The sequence below is a fragment of the Diospyros lotus genome, chromosome 6 (assembly GCF_014633365.1).
Source record: "Diospyros lotus cultivar Yz01 chromosome 6, ASM1463336v1, whole genome shotgun sequence".
NCBI classification, from domain to species: Eukaryota; Viridiplantae; Streptophyta; class Magnoliopsida; order Ericales; family Ebenaceae; genus Diospyros; species Diospyros lotus.
This window is the reverse complement of record NC_068343.1, coordinates 15,552,990-15,574,532: the sequence shown is the minus strand read 5'-3', so window position 1 is coordinate 15,574,532 and position 21,543 is coordinate 15,552,990. Positions and strand designations below refer to the sequence as shown.

Genomic DNA, 21,543 nt, shown 5'->3' with positions numbered 1-21,543 from the left:
TTGATGTTCCCATTGCCACTAGAAAAGGAGTAAAGTCATGTACTAAACATCCTATTGCCAAATACCTGTCATATCAAAAACTGTCCAATAGTCACAAGGAATTTCTTTCAAATATTTCTAACTTGCATGTACCAAGAACAATTCAAGATGCCCTAGGTGATCTAGATTGGAGGTTAGCAGTAAAGAAGGAGATGAATGCTCTTGAAAAAAACGAGACTTGGGAGATTGTGGAGATACAAAGAGGCAAGACAATTGTAGGTTGTAAATAGGTCTTCACTGTAAAATGTAAGACAAATGGGAGCATAGAGAGGTACAAGGCAAGACTTGTTGCCAAGGGATTCACCCAAACATATGGCATCGACTATCCAGAGACCTTTGCTCCAGTGGCAAAGATAAACTCTATTCGAGTCCTCCTCTCTCTCGTGGTGAATTTGATTAGCCTCTACACCAACTCAATGTAAAGAATGCCTTCCTAAATGCCGATTTGGAGAAAGAAGTGTTTACTAACCTCCCACTGGATTTGAGAAGAGCCTCGGTACCAACAAGGTATGTTGTCTAAAAACTTCTTGTATGGTCTGAAACTGTCTCCAAGAGTATGGTTTGAAAGGATTGGAAAGGTGGTAAAAAACTATGGTTATACTCAGAGCCAAGCGGACCACACAATATTCTTCAAGCACTCTAGTGACGATAAGAGGGCTATTCTAATTGTCTATATGAATGATAAAATAATGACTGGTGATGACAGGGGAGAAATTGCAGAGCTTAAGAGGAAACTAGCACATGAGTTTGAGATTAAGGACTTGGACCCCTAAAGTACATCCTTGGAATGGAATTTGCAAGATCTAAGGAGGAAATCTTTGTTAACCAACGTAAATATGTCCAAGATTTACTCAATGAAACAAGAATATTCAAGTGTAAGATAGTTGAAACTCCCATCAAATCTAACTTGAAGCTTCAACCTGTCAAGGCCAAAGATGTGGTAGAAAGGGAGAAATACCAAAGACTTGTGGACAGACTCATGTATCTATCCCACACTCGATTTGATATAGCATTTGTAGTAAGTGTAATAAGCCAATTTATGCACTCGTCAAGTTCGCAGCATTTTGAAGCTACCTACAGAATTCTAAGGTACCTAAAGGGAACTCCTGGAAAATGTTTACTCTTCAAAAAACGAGGACATCTTCACATAGAGGCTTATACAAACGCAGACAGGGCAGGCAGTATTACTGATAGAAGATCTACATCTAGCTGCTGCACTTTTGTGGGAGATAATCTTGCCACTTGAAGGAGCAAGAAACAAAACGTGGTGGCCAGAAATAGTGTTGAAGCTGAATTTCGTTCAATTTCTCACGGGATTTGTGAGGTTATATGGATAAAGAGGTTATTAAAAGACTTAAGGGTCTCCACTTCCTTACCAACTAAGGTTTATTATGATAATAAAGTTGCAATTTCCATTACCCATAATCCGATACTGCATAACAGGACTAAACATGTAGAGGTGGATAAACACTTTATTAAGAAGAAAATTTATAATGGGGTAATTTGTATGCCTTATATTCCAACAGTTGATCAAGTCGCCAATATTCTTACAAAGGGGTTGCACAAAAATCAATTTGAAAAATTAGTGAGAAAGCTTGCCATGAAAGATATCTTCAAGCCAGCTTGAGGGGGAGTGTAGAAATGGAATTATCTCTAATTTATGTAATTGATTCCTCAAATCTCCTCCTTGATTGATAGAGTATATGTTAGGAATATTCTGTATATTCTTCTTTCCTTTTTTTGTACTTTCCTATTATATTGTACTCTTCCTCTATAAGAACAAAGAGAAATCAGTGTATTATTGAAATACAGAAAATAGAGAAAGTTATTTTCTCTATCTCCTTTAGTTTATAACTTCTAAAAATATATAATCAATTTTCTGATGCAGTAAATTGAGATTAAACATATAACAGATATAAATCTTTAAAAAAAAAAAAATCAACAGTTACCTGGATTCTTGTCAGAAGGTTTAAGTATGAATGTATTGCCACATGTAACTGCAATAGGAAACATCTGAAAAAACCAGAAAACATATTGAGAATTAATGTTCTCTTTGTTTCTGAATATGTGCAGAAAATTCATGAAGGACTACAATAATTAATGTGGCCAAGTTTGTCCACTTTCATGTGAATATGCAAAGGAAGGTTAAAGCGACAGCATAAACTCCAAAAAGGGAAATAGTTGTCTACACACTAAATTAGACCAATCAATGGTTATCAATCTAAAATTTGATGTCCTAGCAAGGTGGAAAACTAGACAAAGTAGGATGAAATCTAGAGAAGTATAACAGAAATACCCATAAAGAAATCATTGCAGGAAAGTTGAAGGGACAGATCCCAGCACAAACACCCACTGGTTCTCTGATGCAGTAGGTATCAATTCCATTAGACGCATTGGGAACAAACTCCCCCATTTGGAGATTTGTCATTCCACAGGCATGTTCCAAGACCTCTGCATAAAATTATGAACTGGGCTCAGATTCCTCTCTCTCTCTCTCTTTCTCTTGTTGTGTGTGGGCACACCAAGCTCAGATTCCAGTCTCTCTCTCTCTTTCTCTTGCTGTGTGTGGGCACACCAAGCAAAGAAATGAAATTAACAGATAGATAAATACAAACCTAAACCAAGGAGCACATCGCCTTTGGCACCATTCAATGGCTTCCCCTGCTCTGTAGCAATGTTCATTGCAAGCTTATCCTAAAAATCAGTTAATTATCTTTAATGCAGTCAAAATTTGCAAGGATCAATTAAACTAGCAAGAAAAGTTAATTTATGCATACAATATCTCTGCGAATGAGTTCTTGGAACTTAAACATGATGCGTTGACGAGTACTAATAGGTATGTTCTTCCATGAAGGAAAAGCTTCTTTTGCTGCATGAACTGCAACTTTAAATTCTTCATATGTAGTACAAGGAACTTGAGAAACTACCTCTTGTGTTGCCTAATTAAACAATAAAGTAAAAGATTAGATCACCATGAATAGGTTGTATATGTATATATATATATATAAATATATACACACACAAAGCTAAACATCTCATCAAATGTATGTTCTTACAGGATTTACAACATCAACTATTGCACATGCTTGTGAATCCATAAATTTCCCTCCAATAAAATTGGGAACCTTCACCTGTATTCAAATTAGAGAGAAGGGAAGGAAAAGAAAAACAAGTGTCAACAAATCCCCTATTAGATCTGGAGAAGAGTATCAACAGATATAGCCAAACAGGCAAAGAAAAAGTTCAATGAAAGTAAACTCTTTTTCCTTTCACATCATACATACTGGACATTTGTGCTTTGCTGGTGCCTCCACAGAAGTGTTTACTTGTACAGATCTATTGGGTCTCCATGATTTGAAACTTTTCTCTGCAAAAGCAAAAAGCTCTTCCATAATCATATACAAAATTATGATCAAAATAGACTGATTCACAGATGTTTGAGATTACTCGATAAGAATCAAGAATGGCAACTTCTAGACCAGGCAAAAGACAAAAATCATTTATGTCCAATGCTTATGGGCCCATTAAAAGAGCTCTGAAAGACTGATAGGAAATAAAAGGGAAAAAAAATTAAGAAACCCAAAACAAACATGGATTACAGGCTGACTCTAATTAAGTAATAAATGGACTAAACCCAGCCTCTGATAGTAATATAAGAGTTCTATGTAATCACAGGCAGTTTCTATTTGGCTAAAGCCATGCTAATGCTAAACATCATTACTTCCACAGGTTTCTTCTCATAGAACCAATAATAGGAGGGGTTGAAAACAAAAATGTATATTATGAGAAAGCCTGGTCTGCCAAATTAATACATCAGAAGCATTATTATAAAAGTACACCTATCCTAATTTCCTTTTTTCATTGCAAGATAAAATACTGTCTTGCATAGTCTCAACTTCTTGTTACCAGGTAAATAAATGGTTAGCGCCACATATCGAAAAAATCTATTAGCTGTAAACCCTTCCAACAGAGCTGTGATGGTATAGAATTAAGCAATATGGTAACTCTATCATCTCATAATCCAATCGAGTCTGGATAAGGGTTTCACCTGATAAATTTCCCTGACGGAACTTAGCTTTAAGGTTGTATAAATGCCTTGGTGTTGACTGAAGCTCTGGATTAGTTTGCTTGAGAGCCTTAAGTACTTGACGAGGTTTTGCACCAGCTTCAGTCATTAGTTTGATTTTCCTAACCTCTTCCTCAGTAAAACGACGACTATAAGGATGCTCAGATATGTCTCTCAAAGGTTCATGGTTGTGCTCACCATTTTTTATAGTCAGTACCCATACATCTTCTTCCTTTTTACCTACAGCTTCAAAAGGACAATTAATGAGGCGAGAATGCACTTTCCTTTTGCGTTTACATTCTTCAATCTTGCGCCTGTTTCGATAAATTCCTCCTCTGTCACAGCCAAGTATGACTCTTCTATTCTTTCGGGATTTTTTAATAGTCACCACATATCCTTGATTAGCCCCAAAATCACGAACATGTCTAATAAGGTCTTCACGATCCTGAAAAGTTCCAGTTGGTGGTGAAAGCATCATCTTTGCCCCGCTGACCTTTGAATGACTTTGACTTTCCATAATCAATAGCAGACATCAAAAACCAAGAAATTGGAATAGACAGAACACCACTCTTCTAAAATTCACTGCATATGAACTTAAAAAACCAAAGTAAAAAGATGAAAAGATCTTAGCACCAAAAGAACTTCACCTTTTTCAAATGGAAGAACAAATATATGAAAAAATTACTTTCACCGTATTACTCTTGAGCATCAACCCTTAAATCAAAATGCAAAAAAGAACTGATAGAAAATATTGTATCACAAAAATAAAAATAAAACACTGGAATCCAATTTTTGTAAAATAAACAATAGAACTCTCACATCAATGCTAACCTCCTAACAAGTTTAACATGCATCCAATATAGGTAGTCTCCACTTTTTGAGCAACCCATGCAACATAAAGGTGGATGCCATCTTCAAGTGAAGGTACGCATTTACCAGAACATTAAGTAATGTGTGTAAATAAGATGTAAATTACACAATCATGCCAACCAACAGCGACAGAACACATTTTCAAATTTTCTTTGATTCCTGAGTCCATTAATTATATTTACGGGAAAAGAATTAGTCTTCTGGAGATGCTACTACTCACTAAATTTCAGGTGTCTAAGCAGATTTACAGTAGCTCAAAAGTGTTCTATGCAATTTGTTTCTTTCAGGTAAGTACAAGTGTGTAAGTTTCATTCACCCAAATGGTGCCTATACCTTCTCCCTTCTTAGTCCCTAGAAATTCAGTGGAGCAATAATATGATTCCCCTTTCTTACACTATCCAAAGCTTCCATACAGCCTCATGATTCATGGTTATCTTGAAAGATCAATCTCCAGAGAGAAGAGAAAAACTTATTTGATTGAATTTTATCATAAACAGTGAAATTAAAGATGGATGAAGCCAAGTTCTCGAAAAAAACAAAAAGTTAATTGTTTCTTAGCATCTTATGGTTCTTCACTAAATATCGGGAAAGTGATCCAAATATTGGGAATGTGATCCAAGAAATCCATAATTAGACTATCTGAACTCTTGGTTTTGAGAGCTGCATTCTTAAATAGTGCAACATATGGACATTTTTTTTTTTTCTGTAAGTGCAACATATGGACATTAGATTACTAAGGGCCTGATTGATTTTATTGTCAGTTTTTATGTCTTTGTTTTCAATTTTCATTTTAAGATTTTTGTGTTAAATTTTCGTTTTCAGTTGGAAAAAGGAAAACTAAATTTGTTGTTTGATTTTATTGTCATTTCTAAAATTTTGAAAATGAAACAAGGAAATATCATTTGATGAGTTTATTTGTGTTAATTTTTTTCACCATATGATGATGGAAATTTTATAAGTCCATGTAATATAATTTTATTTTGCACATATATTAATTTTTATCTAATATTTGCAATTATCTGTAAGAAAAGTAGTTTGGAGAGTGTGCTGGAGAGTTTGAAAGGCAGAGAGGGAGAGACTGAGTGTGTGTCGTAAAGGAAGAGAGTGGTGGAGAAAGTGAGAGGCAGAGAGGGAGAGAGTGAGTGCTGAAGTGGGAGAGAGTGTTGGGGAGAAAGAAAGAGAATGCTGGAGCGGGAGAGTGATGAGAGAGAGTGCTGAAGAGGGGGCAAGTGCCTGTTTGATAAGGAGAGGAAGAGTGTTGGACAGAATCAGAGGCAGAGAGGGAGAGAGTGAATTAGCTTCAAGTTTTTAGGGCGGTCACTGGTTGTCGCTACAGTGCTTGTCGGTCATCAATCCAGTAGTTGCTGGTCATTGCTGCAAAATGGCCACCCATTGTTCCTTGGTTGCGCATTGTTGGGATAGGGAGGTGTGCTTCACCTGTGTTGGGTTGGAAAATGAAAACCCAGCATACAAACGTTTTAGGCATTTCCAACAATTTCCAAAATTCTAAAAATTTGTTGGTTTTTCTTATAACAAAAAAAGAAGCATAGGTCATGATTTACTGTAAAAGATAAAGATAAAAGGATGCATCCTGAATCAAATCCATAAAGTTTCACCAGAAGTAATTTCAGTAGTTTAAAAATATTCAACCTAAGACTACAGGAGTAACTCTGCCTGTAGATTCTTATTTACCAGATCCCAATACCCAAATAAAGGAGGAGGTTTACATGAGGTAGCTGACAAACATAAAACTCATTGGATCAAATAAATAAACATGAAATTCTAGGAAAAATCAAATGTTGGAGTGTAATCCTTCATAGTGCCAAGCTACTCTCATGTAATCAGAAATGAGTTAGAGGAGCTGCATCAACGCCCGAATATATGCCAAATTTGCAAGGGGTCTCGCATTTTCAAGGACGATTGCAAGTAAAGCAACTAGTCCACAATCATAGATTAAGGATTGGATCATGGAATAAGGAGCCTTTGACAAGAAAATCAATGGAAGTGGTGGACATGATGATAATGAGAGGAAATAATATTATGTGCCTCCAAGAGATGCAATGGGTCAGAGATAAGGCTAAAACATTGACAGAATCTAGATATAAACTTTGGTACTTTGGGAAGGATTGGGAGAAGAATGGAGTGAGGATTACTATGGATAAGACTTTAAAGCTTGAGATAGTGGATGTGATTATGTGAAGAAAATAGGAGACAGGATTACTGCAGCTAAACTTGTACTAGGAGAAGAAACTACGAAGATTGTCTAGTGCATATGCACCTCAAGTTGGGTTAAGTTATGAGAGAAGATAAAGGCAAAATTTTAGGAAGATTAGTGGTCGGTAAAAGAGATACCTAGAAGATAGAATATTATTATGGAAGGAGACTTAAACTCATGTGGTTAGAGAAGGGAATGGGTATAAAGATGTACGTGGAGGTTATGGATTTGGTGAAAGAAATAATGAGGGTAAAGCTATTTTTGGATTTTGACACGGCATATGAGCTCATCTTAACCAACATTGGGTTTAAAAAATGGGATGAACACTTAATCACGTATAAAAAAAGCATACCAACCACTTTCGTATGAGACAAGAGAATTGTTTATTACAACAATCAAGATTGCCGCCAGAAGAACATCTAATAAGTATCATCCAGTGGGAAAAACTGCAAGAGGAAAAACAGAAATGAAAAACAAAACAAATGCAACATAAAAATCCATCTCGAATGAGTGAGAAATCCACTTGATCAAAGAAAAGCATTGCTTCCTGGGGGGAAAGAGAAAAAAAAAGAAGAAGAAGAAGAAGACGCCTCACCCGTTCAGACGCCTGAATAGACAGTTCCTGAGGAGTGAGAAGTGTAAACGTGACTCTGGCGGTCCCCAAAATACAAAACCTAGAAACCACAAAGCATTAAAATGTGCAAAATACATACCCAGCTCATGAAAAAAGAGGAGAAACGAAATGCAATTGATCAGAATCAAGTTTGAGTTGGAAACAATCTGATAATAGAAACAAATCACCGATTAATAAGCAGATCAAAAATGCTTCCATAAAAATACAACGCACAAATTAACCACGAGATGCAGCAACCACTGACGATATCATCTGTCTTTGTCACACCCACACAATTACGAGGAATAAACAACTATACCTTCCAGATAGATTAACCAATTCGGAGATAAATTCCTCGCCGGTCCGTGCTTCATCACCACCACTGTCAACTCATTTCGTGCTCAGAGGAACTGAGAAAGAGGAATGTGAAAGAGAAGGAGAAGAAGCGGGCGTTTGCCGAGAGAGAAAGGAGGGGAAAGAAAGCAAGAAAGTGAGGGAAATTTGAAGGTCGAGCAGTGAAGGATCGGGGACGCCCCTCAAGTTGATTCACAGGGTCGCCCCTCTTGGTATTTGGAGACTATCTGAGAACTCAACGATCACGTGCTTCAGGAAAGCGTGCGACTCAAAGCCCAACCACGTTTGTGTCTTAACAATACAGCGACCTTTGTTGAGGGAATGCACGCGCCTTTGAGCGAGTGCGGGTATTGTATTTTTGTTTCCCGTTGGGGGTTCTCCCGAGTGCCCTGTATAAAAGTCGAAATCCCTACAAGTGAATTATTTAAAAAATATTTATGTAATCACATTGAGGATAGTTTTAGTTAAAAAAAGAAAAGGGGTTCGTTACAAAAACTTATTTTTATTATGTTTTTAATCGTATTCCTATTTTTAATTTTTTTAATAGTAAGTTTAAATTTTTTATTTTTAAAAATTTATTCTGCTATTTTTTAATTAAAATTATTCATTAAAAAACTAAATGCTAAATATAATCACCTTATCGAAGATATCAAATTCTTAGTTGGCATTATCAAATGTCTAATTTAGCTAATCATATTTAGCAAGCAGTAGATTTTAAGCCATCTTTATTTAGTTATTTTTTAAAAAAAAATTATTTCATTTAATTGAGAATGGCATATTAAAAATAACTAATCTCTTTTAAAGATAAATGACAGTACATATTTGATACAAATTAAAAATTTAGATCTAATATTAAAAAAATAAAAGTTGAATACTTATCAAGTTGTATTTGAAAGATGTAATGCCCCGTTCTTCTAGACATGTCATCTTGAAAATTTTAAGATTTTTTTAATTTAAATTTATACCCATATTATTTCATAAATTTTTTTTATAACTTTTTAACTATAATTAAGATGATTAATTAAAGTTTTGCTTGAAACGTAATGTAGATCAAATGTAATTAATATGAAATAACTAAAATTTGATCGTTGAAATAAAATTATTACATGTTCAAGTTACATTTAGTCAATTACGAAAATTACAAAAAAATTAAGGTACATAAAATTAATACTAAAGAATAATATTCTATCTTGTCACCTTCATATTTTCCTTTGATGTGCTTGGTTCATTTGTTGATATATTTGAATATGTCAAATTAAGTAATGAATTATTTAGTGACATCTCAAAAATAATTTACGTGCATATAATCAAATACATAAATGCATAACTTACTATATCCAATTATGACAATGAAGTGATAATCATTGTTTATTACTTATTGAGTGAATCTACATCGTCAAAGGTGAACTGCCTGTCACCCCTTGTATCTCTTATCTACCAAGTCATGATGGGCATTAATATGCCTATATATGCATACTTGCTAAAAAAATAGCTTTAATGCAATAATTGTAAACTTTTTTCATGCATAAATTCAAATATATATGTCACGACCCAAAATCTGATATGTCATGATCGGCACTAATTCCTAGGCTCAACAGCCCCACAATGGACTAGTAAACCTCTTCTCTAGCTCGATTTGAATAAAACAATACTATTGACAAGATATAGAACATGAGTAAAATATCAATTCACCTGTTGTAATAAGAATATCTATCACACTGTTGTCATAAATACATATCCGATCTCGTATCTCAGGCTCTTGGCACAATCATGTGCCAACAAAAATAAAAGACAAAATATCAGACTCTACAATACGTGTATGTCTCCACAGAGCATTCTATATCACATCAGAATTCAAAAAAGGGTCTGATATCATACCAGAAGATCTGTTGGACCAATAATCAAAAGGAGAATTCCCTGAAAATATTTTTAATAAAACAAAAAGGTGAGTCTTGTGGACTCGCAAGTATAAGGTATGTCATGTCTATTAGGAGAGTATATAATAAAATGGTAGGATGATCATCATGAGTACAATAACATAATAACAGTATAAACAGCGAAAATATGAACCATAAGTTTAAATAATTTGAGGTTTCAAAGGAAAACATAGTATAGGAAAAATAGGTGCCTAAAGACAACCCCCATAAGTTGTTCCCTAACCACCTAAGTCCCCTATATTTTTGTATAAGATGCATGCACTGATTCTGAGGACACACTAGTAGAAACTGGCCTAACGCCTATATACACATGCACACAAGTATATATATCGGCACATACATCATCATCACACAATATCATCATAATGGCCCACGTGATAGCAGTGTTGAAACATACTATCCGTGTCTCTCATGGCCTTGGTATGCCAAGCCTCACCGTACCATGATCTTTTCCTGCTATGAGTCACCAGGGAATCTACTAGATAGTCCTCTAATAATAATGCAAATGATACTCAAATTTATGCACAAGTCATAATCATTTATCATTTCATGTGGTGCCTAAAATACATCATATCATTCAATATTTCACATTCTCAAGACAAGAAATCAGTTAGGGTATCTTTCAACTTATGTCTCTCCCAGTAGGATGAAAATATTTCATGCAAGTTAGAAACATTTAAGAGTATTTTTCTATGATTCGCATATAAAAATCATGTACGAGTTATGCATATAAAAATTAGTATAAGTTTATAATATTTATGAATGAAACAGTATATACGTGCATAATATAAGGTAAACATAACATATCATGTCTATCGCCTGGGAAACGATGACTCAAGTCCGAGTCTGGGGAGAAGATCAAACAAAATCATGAGAATCTGAGCCTACAATAAATAGAATGGGGTGGTCACATTTAGGTAACAAGAATAACGATGAAATGAAATTATCGAAAACCCTAACCATTACCTAACACCCTGAATTGATTATTTTATACATTGGCCCGCGCAATATTCAAATCTGGCATCATGGAATTCGTCGAGCTAAGCCATCGACTACGTCATCATGCCTCTCCTTGCATGCTACGCGTAAGTGTATAGTGGAACTACACACCCACTTATAGGCTGCAATATCATAATATATATATATATATATTTACCCATAAACTAGTTTTCTTTTAATATAGATAATATATTTTTTTTATCTAAATTCCTCATTTATCAAAAAAACATACATATATATATTTATAACTAAATTCATAAATTTTCTTAAAAACTTAATAATTAATTAATAATTTAATAAATGGTTTAAAAGGAATAAATTGTAATATTCTAGCCTCAGAATAAAAGGAATCCATCAGAAATCAGGATTCAAAATAAACCCACGTCATCATCATAGACTAGCCTAGAACGTACTCGGGGTCAGTCTTACTCGGTCTCGAGTCATCTAATAGGGTTTCGTCCTTAGGACTCTGATCAACAAAATGACTCGCTAATCATATCGCCAATTCTATGAGACCTAAAGAGAACCCAAATTAGACCAACCTCGATATCCTGAGTAAGGCCAACCTAACCAAGTCATCATAGGTCCACGGACAAGCGACAAGGGAGAACAAGCCGAGTGGGTTAGCCCAAGGACTACCACAACTGGGTTAGTCATGCCCAACACATTGGACCATCCTAAAACCCAATCGGGCCCTGCCATCCTAGGCCAAAACCTAACCCGACATGCCCAACCCCAAAAGTCCTCATTTCTTTTTTCCTTATATTTTATTTATTTTTAATTTTCTTTTCTTTTCTTCCTTTTCCTTTTTCTTTCCCAGCAAACTGCCACCGTCGGCGACCACCGCCGGCCGGCCAAAAATGGCCGATCAATATACCGATATGAAGCCCTCACCATAAATAACAACATACCTTAAAATGAAACCCATCGGACGGTCAGATCTTAATAGATCTGAGAATTAATTTTCGGCCAAAATAGGGGCGAAATCTTGCCATTGTCGTTCGCCGGCCGCCGGCCATTTTTTCAACGATTAGAAACTACCCCGAGATGCGCAGCACCAAGGAGAGCAACATACCCAAAAATGAGAAAAATCGGACGACTAGATCTAGAGTCAAACTCTCGGCCAAAAAGGACAAACACACTGCCAACGTCGCCGGCCACGGTGGCCGGCGATCCAAGACCGCCATCCAACCCTCTCAAGCAAACCGACCAACATATCCAAAGATCAAAGAAATCCAACGGTCGGATCTTCGTAGATTTGACCTTAAACATCCGGCCAAAAACCCCATCGCGCCTCAACCCACATTTCACGAAAACAACAAGAAAAATCGAAAAGATGAAACCAAAATACTTACCTCTTTGCAGATCGGGGGCACTTTAACGATAAAAATAAAGTCGGATCGAAGATCGAACGGTTTGATCACTTGGAATTGAAGAAAATCCGAGAGGGAGCAAGAGAGAAAAATAACAGAGAGAGAAAAATTGATTTCTGTTGGGCGGGGCTTCCCGAGAGCCTCCCCATTTTCTTTTATATTTTCTCTTTTTTTATTTATTTATTATATATATAATTTAATTTAATTAATTAATTAATTTTTTTTTCCAGATCTTTACAATATAGTGCAATTTATGTCAATTAAAAAGGGCCATGCATAATAAAATATAAATTACAAGGTGCCAGTATAATTCGAATGAAATTGGAGGGGATATGCATAATAAACTAAAAATAGTACATCTATGTGTAATAACCTAGAACTTTTGAGATAAAAAAGTCACTTGAAAAAATCCAAACTTTAAGAAATAAGCCCCATTTTTTTCTCCAATTTGTTGCTCGCCACCGATAAGGCTCTAATTACTATTGTTGTTGCTCGAAATTATCATCTATCACCCATAAGTTGTCTTCGACCGTTATCATCATATTTCGCTGTAATAAAATACTGAAACACTACTAGGATTGTTGTTCCTTGTCTCTTCCAACGAAAATTGAGCTGCCAAGCTAGTTTTTCTACCAACTCCAACTTTTTATTTTTCTCTCTTTTTTTTCCCTCTTATTCTCATCTTTTCTTATTTGTGGTTTCATAATTGAAAGAAAGACAGCTTGATAGGAAAACTTTAGTAACCCAAACATCCAATAATTATCTCGTTGGTCATTTTTGAAACACTATTTTCTTTATAACATGTTTTCACACATAATTTACATTTATTTACATCTTGTATTTAAAATAGTATTCGATTGAGTTTTCATTTCTATTATTTATTTTTCCAAAATTCACTATAAATTATTATCATAAGCGACGCTTAGGATGTTTACCTCAAGTGGCATCACCTTTTCATCTAAGCTTTTATGTTTGATTTAGTTTATCAAGGTAAGGTATTTATGTGTGCACTCATTCTGATGTATTAAAATTAATTTAATCAATAACTTGAATTAAGAAATCCAAAATTTTGATTCATTTCAAAACATCATATTCATAGGAAAAGAAAAATGATAATAAAAGCTATAAAAAACATTAGAAATCAAACCCTTAGAATTTAGGGTTGTTATCTTCGTGTTTCAGATTTTAGTTTTGAGTTTTGAATTCATTTTTAACATTATATTTTTAGTATCTATTTTGATATTGTTGAAAACGCATTTTTTTTTTGTCTATAGAGTTTTCTACTTTTTGAAAATTTTGAACGTATTTATGATGAAAACAACTAAAATGACTTTTTTTTTATTGTTTTGAGTTTTATTTATAAAAATTTTATTTACTTTCAAAAATACATTTTTTAAAATCTAAAAATAAATACATTTTCACTGTTTTGAAAAACTAAAAGTAGCAAAAAGAACAGGGCTTTCTAAGTCATTATAACTCAAGATATAAACATATAAGTTGTTAATTCCCACCAAAATAAAAATGACGTGCTTTAAGTGAAAATTTAATTCGTATAACAAGTTTGACATATTTAATATACTTAATATTATCAAAATAAAACCTACACATGCTTTACATGTAGTAGCTATAAAACATGGCATACAAAAAATAATAATGAAGCTTTCCATGTCTACGATTCAAAAACTTCATTTCCTTTCAAATTGCTTGCCTTACTTGAAATGTTTGAATATTTTAGGATATTAACCCAAGTTATTTTCCAACTAAGGAACCTCAAAAATGAATATTTATATAAAATGTAGGCATGAAAGAAATGCAAAATTCTACTCCATGATGTCACTTGTGACTACATCGGCATGCTTACAAGAGTTTTCTCAACCGACTCCCTGAACATCTCTTGGAAGGTCTCCAATCAGGTTAACCTAAGTCTAATTACATAGAGTAAAATAGCATGACTATATATGATTATGAATACAAATAAAAAACCAAACAAAATATATTTTCAAAACCAATTTCTCATGCAACAAGAAAAGGTTCTCTAGCAACCAATTGGGTAAATACAACTTCATACTTGCACTCAAGTATTCCCTCTAGCAAAATTGCTAAAAAATATACATAAATTACAATTAAGAATACCTGAGAGTTGAACATCTTAGTTACAATGTCTCTTTAAAATATATGACAAAAGTATAACAAATTAATTACAACCTCAGTCAAGAGAAATAATGAAAATTTGAGCACTTGAATGAAGGTGAGTTCACTTGAAACTTGTATATGCTTGGTAACATTCTTCAATGCATCATTGGGCTGGCATTTATAAGTTTCTTCCTATGCTTTGAATTTATTAGTCGCTTCAAGAGCTATCGGGAGCATTTAATACTTGTAAAAGCTAGGCATTTTAACATATCAGTGAAGAAATTGTCAACCATTTTCAAACTGATCAACTATTTCCATTGAGAATTTGAAAATTTTCTTACGATTTAAGGCAAACTTTCGACATATTTAAAAATGGTTGACTTCTTTAAAAAAAATTCATTCGACAGATTTTGCAACTTGTCGATAGTTTCATGTAAATGGTTGGCAGTTTTGAGAAACTTTCGACATGTTACAATGACGGTCGATATTTTTTAAACTTACTCAAAAATTACAAAGAGTGAAAATTCCACATCGACAGTTTACATAAATAGTTGACTTCTTTTGCTTTAAAGCTAAGAATAGTCGACTCTTTTGATAAAGAGGTTAACAATTTATTCTTGATTCATTAGCCCATTTTCTAAGGCACAAAATGATTGACAATTTCTCCAATGTTGACAGTTTTGCCTTGATATTTAAATGAATGTGTATGATTTTGAAAGAATTTTAACATACTCCTTTAAAATTCATTTGAATTCAAAATGAATATTCTTTAATACCATAATATTAACTTCCAAGTTGAAAATTTTTGGCACAAAGGATTTTTGCATACATTGAAGGCACATTAAAAATAAATCTATCCTTTGACATTATTTGGATTTTTTATTTTCTATTTTCAAAAATATAAAATATATTTCATTTTCAAATTACAAAGATTTAAAGTTTTTTTTATCATCAAAAGATAATTAAAAGCAAAGCAACATCAAATCATCATGCATTTCAACCAACCTAAAGCTTAAATAACTTTTAAATCATTTGTTAATGTCCGATAAACTTGAATCCCATTGGTTTGTCATCTACTATGGCCATCGTTAGACTCAATTCAATTTGATTTGGTTTGGTCTAATTTTACACTCAAAGTTGACTCCTTAACTTATCAAAATTGACCTATTTTTACAATTTTCAATTATTTTCACTTAACTTCAATTCTTTGTGAATTCTGTTTAGCTTTATTGAATTCCTCTTTAGGTTTGATAAGTCCCCAAATTGTCGTTAAACTCCGTTTAGCTTTATTGAATTCCTCTTGAGGTTTGATAAGTCCCCAAATTGTCGTTAAACTCCTTTTGGATCTAATTTCAATTAATTCAAAACTAATTTTTAAAATATAAAATTTTCAAAATTTTTAGATATTACATCTGCTACCCTTTAAACAAATTTTGTTCTCAAAATTTTCTTAGCCTTTACTCTTTGTGGTTTCCTTGAAAATAATTTGAGTATTACAAAATAAACTTAGTAATGAAACAAAATGGAAGAATTATAATAGGTGGAATGGAAATGAATTGAAAAATTCTAGGTTAAAAAGTAATGAAATTAAATGAAAATAATGAATAGCATGAATCCCATTTACATCCAAACTCCTCCTAATTGAATGCAAGCAAAAGTGTTTATTTTAAGAAGATTAGATGGAAATAGTTTTCATCCAATCTCTTACCATTCCATTGCTAAAATACCCTCTCAAATAAAAAGAATCTATTTCTTGTTAGGTTTAAAATGCTATGGCACACACAAAGAATGGAGTGAATTGGTATATAAAAAATTTTCTTTTTCTTTCAAAATTCTTTTGATAAAAAGGAGATGTCGTTTATGAAGACTACGACTTCGTTAAACTTCAAGACCTTGAAATGAGACGACGAGGTATCAACAGTATAAAGACAATCTCGTATTGATAATAAAGAACACAAGATTGAAAAATATGAAATCTTTTTCAATAAAAGGTTAAATATATGAATCAAGTGAGAAATATAGAGATGCTTGAAAAGATAAATAAACAAAGAACACAAGCATAAGAGAACACAATGATTTATAGTGGTTCGGCTTAAGTCAAGCTTAATCCACTACCTTAACTTTTCACTAAAAATTTTGCAAACTAATCCATTATAACCTCCTACTTGACCCCAAGTAAGCTCTCTAATCCAAGATTAAGAATTCCAATCTTCTACTTATACAAGTAGGCCCTCTAGCTACACAAGCTAAAAAATATAAGAGTTGAATAATAAGAGAGAATCTAAGAGATAAATCTCTTAGTTACAATGATATCTCAAAAATAAAGTACAAGGCTTAAACAAAATAATACAAATGATAATCAAAGCCTTTGAGAGAGAAAAATTAAAGCATAAATACAATTTGAGAAGATGAATAAATTTTGCTAGCTCACTTCACTTCATTCCCATCTATTAGCCTTTTCTAAATCATCATTGATGTATATTTATAGGTGTCCCACAAGGTTCAAGAAGAATATAGTCGTTTCTAGCCGTTTGAAGTCGTTGGAAGTTTTCTGCGAAACAAATTGTCGACAGCAACACATAAACTGTCGACAGATTAAGCTTAGAAATGAAGAACTGTCGACATAATAGAGAAAACTGTCGATAATTGCCTTAACAACCTTACTATCTGTCGATAGGTGAAGAAGAAATTGTCGACAGTTTCTTTATAAACTGTTGACAGATTGAAAGCATGAGTAGACAGATCACATTACAACATATTTACATTTCTTTAATTTACATTTTATTTTTCATTTACTTTAATACATAAATGTAAATAAGAAAGTATCAACTATTTGGATTCAATAAAAATATTTAAAAAATTAAAATCCATAATAATAAGTAAGTAGAATTTTGGTTTTATTACAAATTCAAAATTTAACAATATTACCACTCCCAAAATACATGCTTTCTATTTTTTGAAAAATTCATTAAAAATCATTTTAACAGCCATGAATATTAACTATCAAAATATCAGGAGATAGTTTTTCAAAATAAAAATATTTTTTTATATATCTCCTTATAATATATTAATATTCAAGAGTTAGAGAAAATTATAAATCATTTGGTTTTCATTTTCACAAAGGTATTTAAAATTGATTTTTGTTAAAAACCATAAACTTGACTCATGACTTGGGAATCAAAACCAAATATTATTTTTTATGATCAAAACTAAACACAAGAATAGAACATCATTTCTATCATTAGCCATTTCATCCAATTCCATTACTTTTCATCCTCTCAAGCATACCTTAAAAAAGTAACCAGTTGATATGAAATTTTATGGTAAAACAAAAATACAAGATGATGAATTTGTTATGTGCATGTATTTATTGCATTTATTGGTTATATTATCTTTGAACTCTTAATTCCAATTTATCAATTTTTTGAATGTATAGATTAATAAAATACATGTTATAAATATATTGGCTCTTAAAATAATGTGGGTATTATTTGACTGATATATAAATATAGTTAAAAATAAAAAATTCGAGTGGCCATTTATATAGCATGCTCGCTTCAAAATCACGCATACTAATATAGTTGACTTAAACATTCAAGAGTTATTTGACAAATATCATTAAATCTTTTATTTCTTAAACTAGTAAATTATATCATGGATGCTCAAACCAGAAGCTCTAAGTCTTTATACAAAGATTATCATATCTTTTAAGAAGCGTTTGTTAATAAAGATATGGAGTGGAAAAGTCAAGATATGAAATACATTCTGAATTTCTATCATTTCTAACATGTTTGTTAAATTTATCTAATAATTCTTAAAAAAATTATTAATGACCTTTTATCTTGATTGTTCAAGATATGCTTATCTCTTCCCCTCGCAAGATAAGCATATCTTGATCTTTATAGATAAGAAAAAAATAACAATTGTGTCATTTAGTGCATTTTAAAAAATTTAACAAATAGTTTGATAAAAATTTTGGAATGCTTCCCAACTTTATATTGACTATTTCATATTTTGGTTCGAAAAGCATTCCGATCTTATTTTGATACTCTCTTATCTTACTCATTTTAACAAATGTTACCTAAAAGAGTAATGCTATTCATCTCTAGTAGAGATAAATAGACTAGAGATGAATAGCGATGATATGACAATCCATGTAAACTGATGAACAAGGAATTGTTTGTCTAAAGAAGATGAAAGGACGTCTAAAAAATTTTAATTTTTATATATTTAAATAAATGTGTAATGCCAATTATACAATGAACTGTCACATCGTCGTTGTTCATCTCTATTAGAGATGAATAACATTATTTCTTTTTATATTTTCAAAGTATATTTTTTTATTTATTTAATATGCTCTTAATTTCTTAATTATTAGAGGATAAGGTTGATTTGCTACCCACAATGGCGTCCTAAATTAACTTTAAAAAACATCACTTACTCTTTCAAGAAATGATATGAAGTTAATTGTTTATAGTTTCACTTCTGTCATGACACCCTTTTATAACTTTGGTAATTTGACTAACCAAATCTCTTTCTTTTCATGAGAATCATATCATTTATAGAAAACTCACTCGATGGACTACAATATATCTACAACTCATTTGATTTTATTATGGTTTTAACTTCCCTACTTTTAACTTAAAATCAACTAGTTTAATTGAGTGACTATACATCACAGTTATTACTAAATTAGACATATGTTTTTCCTCAAAAATCAAATGATATGAAATCAAGTCTTCTAAAAACTAGACTTTCTTTTAAACACCATCTAAATTTTTTCTTGTAATTTAATACAATGTCTACTATTCCCAAGAAGCCGTCAAAATGGATTGGTTTGTAACAGTGTTCTGTTTTAAACCAATTTGGATAAGTTTCATAGGAAAATTCATAACTAAATGTATAAAACTCATTTTTCAATGATTCTTGTATCAAAAGTTTGGCTACACATTCTAATTTCTAGAAAAAAAATATAGTTATATATATAACCATATACTGAGAATCCTGATTAAGCCAAAATAGTGACATTAAGGTATAACTATATATGGATCTTTTCATTTTCATACATCTATAACATGTTGCCTTATAGCCCAACATCGTGATGGTCTATTTATCACTACACAATAATGTTAGAATTTTTTCATTATGTGTGTAATATTAATTGGATCTTTTTTTTTTTTAAGAAAAAGCCAATTGGGCTATAACTTAACAATGCTTGGAGGGCCAAATGGATTATATGTGATCATAGTTGGACATTGGGCTTGGTACACTTTAATGGGCTTAGACCTATTTGTATATATATGATTTGTGGAATAAATGTAGACCTAATAGGGTTTTGTGATGGGTAAAACCCTATTGGCTCTATATATATATGGCTAGGTCTCATTTTCTCTTTGATCAATCTATTACACCATTTTCTTCCCATTAAGAAAATGTTAAAGCATAATAGCAGAAAAGAAGAGGAAGATCTAGTCTGGTGCAGTACATTTATGCTTACCATTACAATCAAGATTTTCATTACTGTTATGGAGTTGAGAGGTATTTTTCTTCTTTACTGAGATCAATGTTTTATATGATATGTGAATTTAATATATATACTGTAAAGCATTTATATCTAACAAATAATTCATTTTCATTCAAAAAATAAAATCTATATAATTTAAAACTTACAAGTATGTAAACTTGTGATATGAAGTCAAATCTAAACAAAATATGTAACATATATGCTTCATATATAATCCAATTTTTTTTTTTCTTTTGTTCAATAAATTTCTCTGTCTTTGGTCTAACTTGATCTACCTTGCATGCTTGAATGTGCAAAAATAAGTGATAAACCATTTAGTGAGGGTTAGAATACTATTTTTGTGCATAAACATTTCCCTCCACATTTTAGTGATGTATGGACACTAACATTTACAAACTTTTGCTAAGTCCACCAAATTGCAATATTGGTACTTGAGTGCAATGGAGTGATTCATCCACGGTGATGTATTACCTTCCATGGCACTATGTCAATTCTATGGGCATAGCAATATGTATGCAAAGAAAGATCCTTTTGGTTCGTATACAAGTTTCAAGAATTATATAATCATGGCTTTCATACTTTAATGCATATCTGATCAACAAGATATAGATATCATGTAACATAAGTGTAGCGATTAACAATAAACACTCGCCTTGCTTTGCTTGAAGAAATTTGCTTTACTTAAAGAAATTTATTTAGCTTTGAACCTTCTTTCTTCCAAGAGTTTTTTCTCCTTGGTCAAGCCAGATCTAGTCCAACGAATTTAGGGGTCCTAGACAAAATAATTTGTTGAGACCTTTTCAAAAGTGTTATTTTTTTTATAAAAAAATAAATAATACATCTTTTTACAAGAAAATTCCATCATTTCATTAAATAAAAAAAAATTAAAATTTAATCAACTATAAAATACGATAATCTCTTAATGATAGTGAATTTTTAATTAAAATAAAACATCTCTAATTTTTTCAAAATTCAAATTAAACTTTTCAAGTGATTTTTATCAATGATGATCAAATTAATTGAATTCTAACATTAATCAAAATAAATTTTTGAATATTAATTGTTGAGAAATCCCTCATGTGAAAACAATCACACGGCCAAAACCAAGAGAAGTATCAAGATCCACAAATAACCGAACTAAACGAAAGAAAATGAAGAACACAACACACACACACAAGAACAGAAAATAAACAATGCATATACGTATTCGGATTTGAAAGAATCCTACTCACGGCATAGGCTCTGCCTCTAGTCAATCCACTAATAATAATAATCAAGGAATTTACAGAATATATGCGCACAAGATCCTCACGGCCACTCACAAATCAAAATCATAACAACGAAAGATGCAATGCTCAAAACCCGAGCAACCCAACACTCATACCTCACCAATCTCTCACAAAAACCACCCCAAGTGATA

At 32.3% G+C, this 21,543-nt stretch overlaps 1 protein-coding gene across 5 annotated transcripts in view; it reads right to left on the bottom strand.

Annotated features, from left to right (window-relative positions):
* Positions 1-8,394, bottom strand: part of LOC127803819 (uncharacterized) — a 48,908-nt gene extending 40,514 nt beyond the window's left edge. Inside the window, exons 1-10 of one of the 5 annotated variants that reach the window (XM_052340352.1) lie at positions 8,123-8,393; positions 7,786-7,864; positions 7,543-7,636; positions 4,088-4,698; positions 3,324-3,406; positions 3,096-3,170; positions 2,817-2,978; positions 2,655-2,733; positions 2,336-2,490; positions 1,989-2,052 (exon numbers count right to left, since the gene is read on the bottom strand). In XM_052340352.1, coding sequence (XP_052196312.1) covers positions 1,989-2,052; positions 2,336-2,490; positions 2,655-2,733; positions 2,817-2,978; positions 3,096-3,170; positions 3,324-3,406; positions 4,088-4,622 — 1,153 coding nt within the window. In that variant the 5' untranslated portion in view covers positions 4,623-4,698; positions 7,543-7,636; positions 7,786-7,864; positions 8,123-8,393. Of the gene's footprint in view, positions 1-1,988; positions 2,053-2,335; positions 2,491-2,654; positions 2,734-2,816; positions 2,979-3,095; positions 3,171-3,323; positions 3,407-4,087; positions 4,699-7,542; positions 7,637-7,785; positions 7,865-8,122 lie in introns of all 5 variants that reach the window. The other 4 variants (XM_052340353.1, XM_052340355.1, XM_052340351.1 and 1 more) reach the window with 4 other exon arrangements.
* Positions 8,395-21,543: the final 13,149 nt, after the last annotated feature.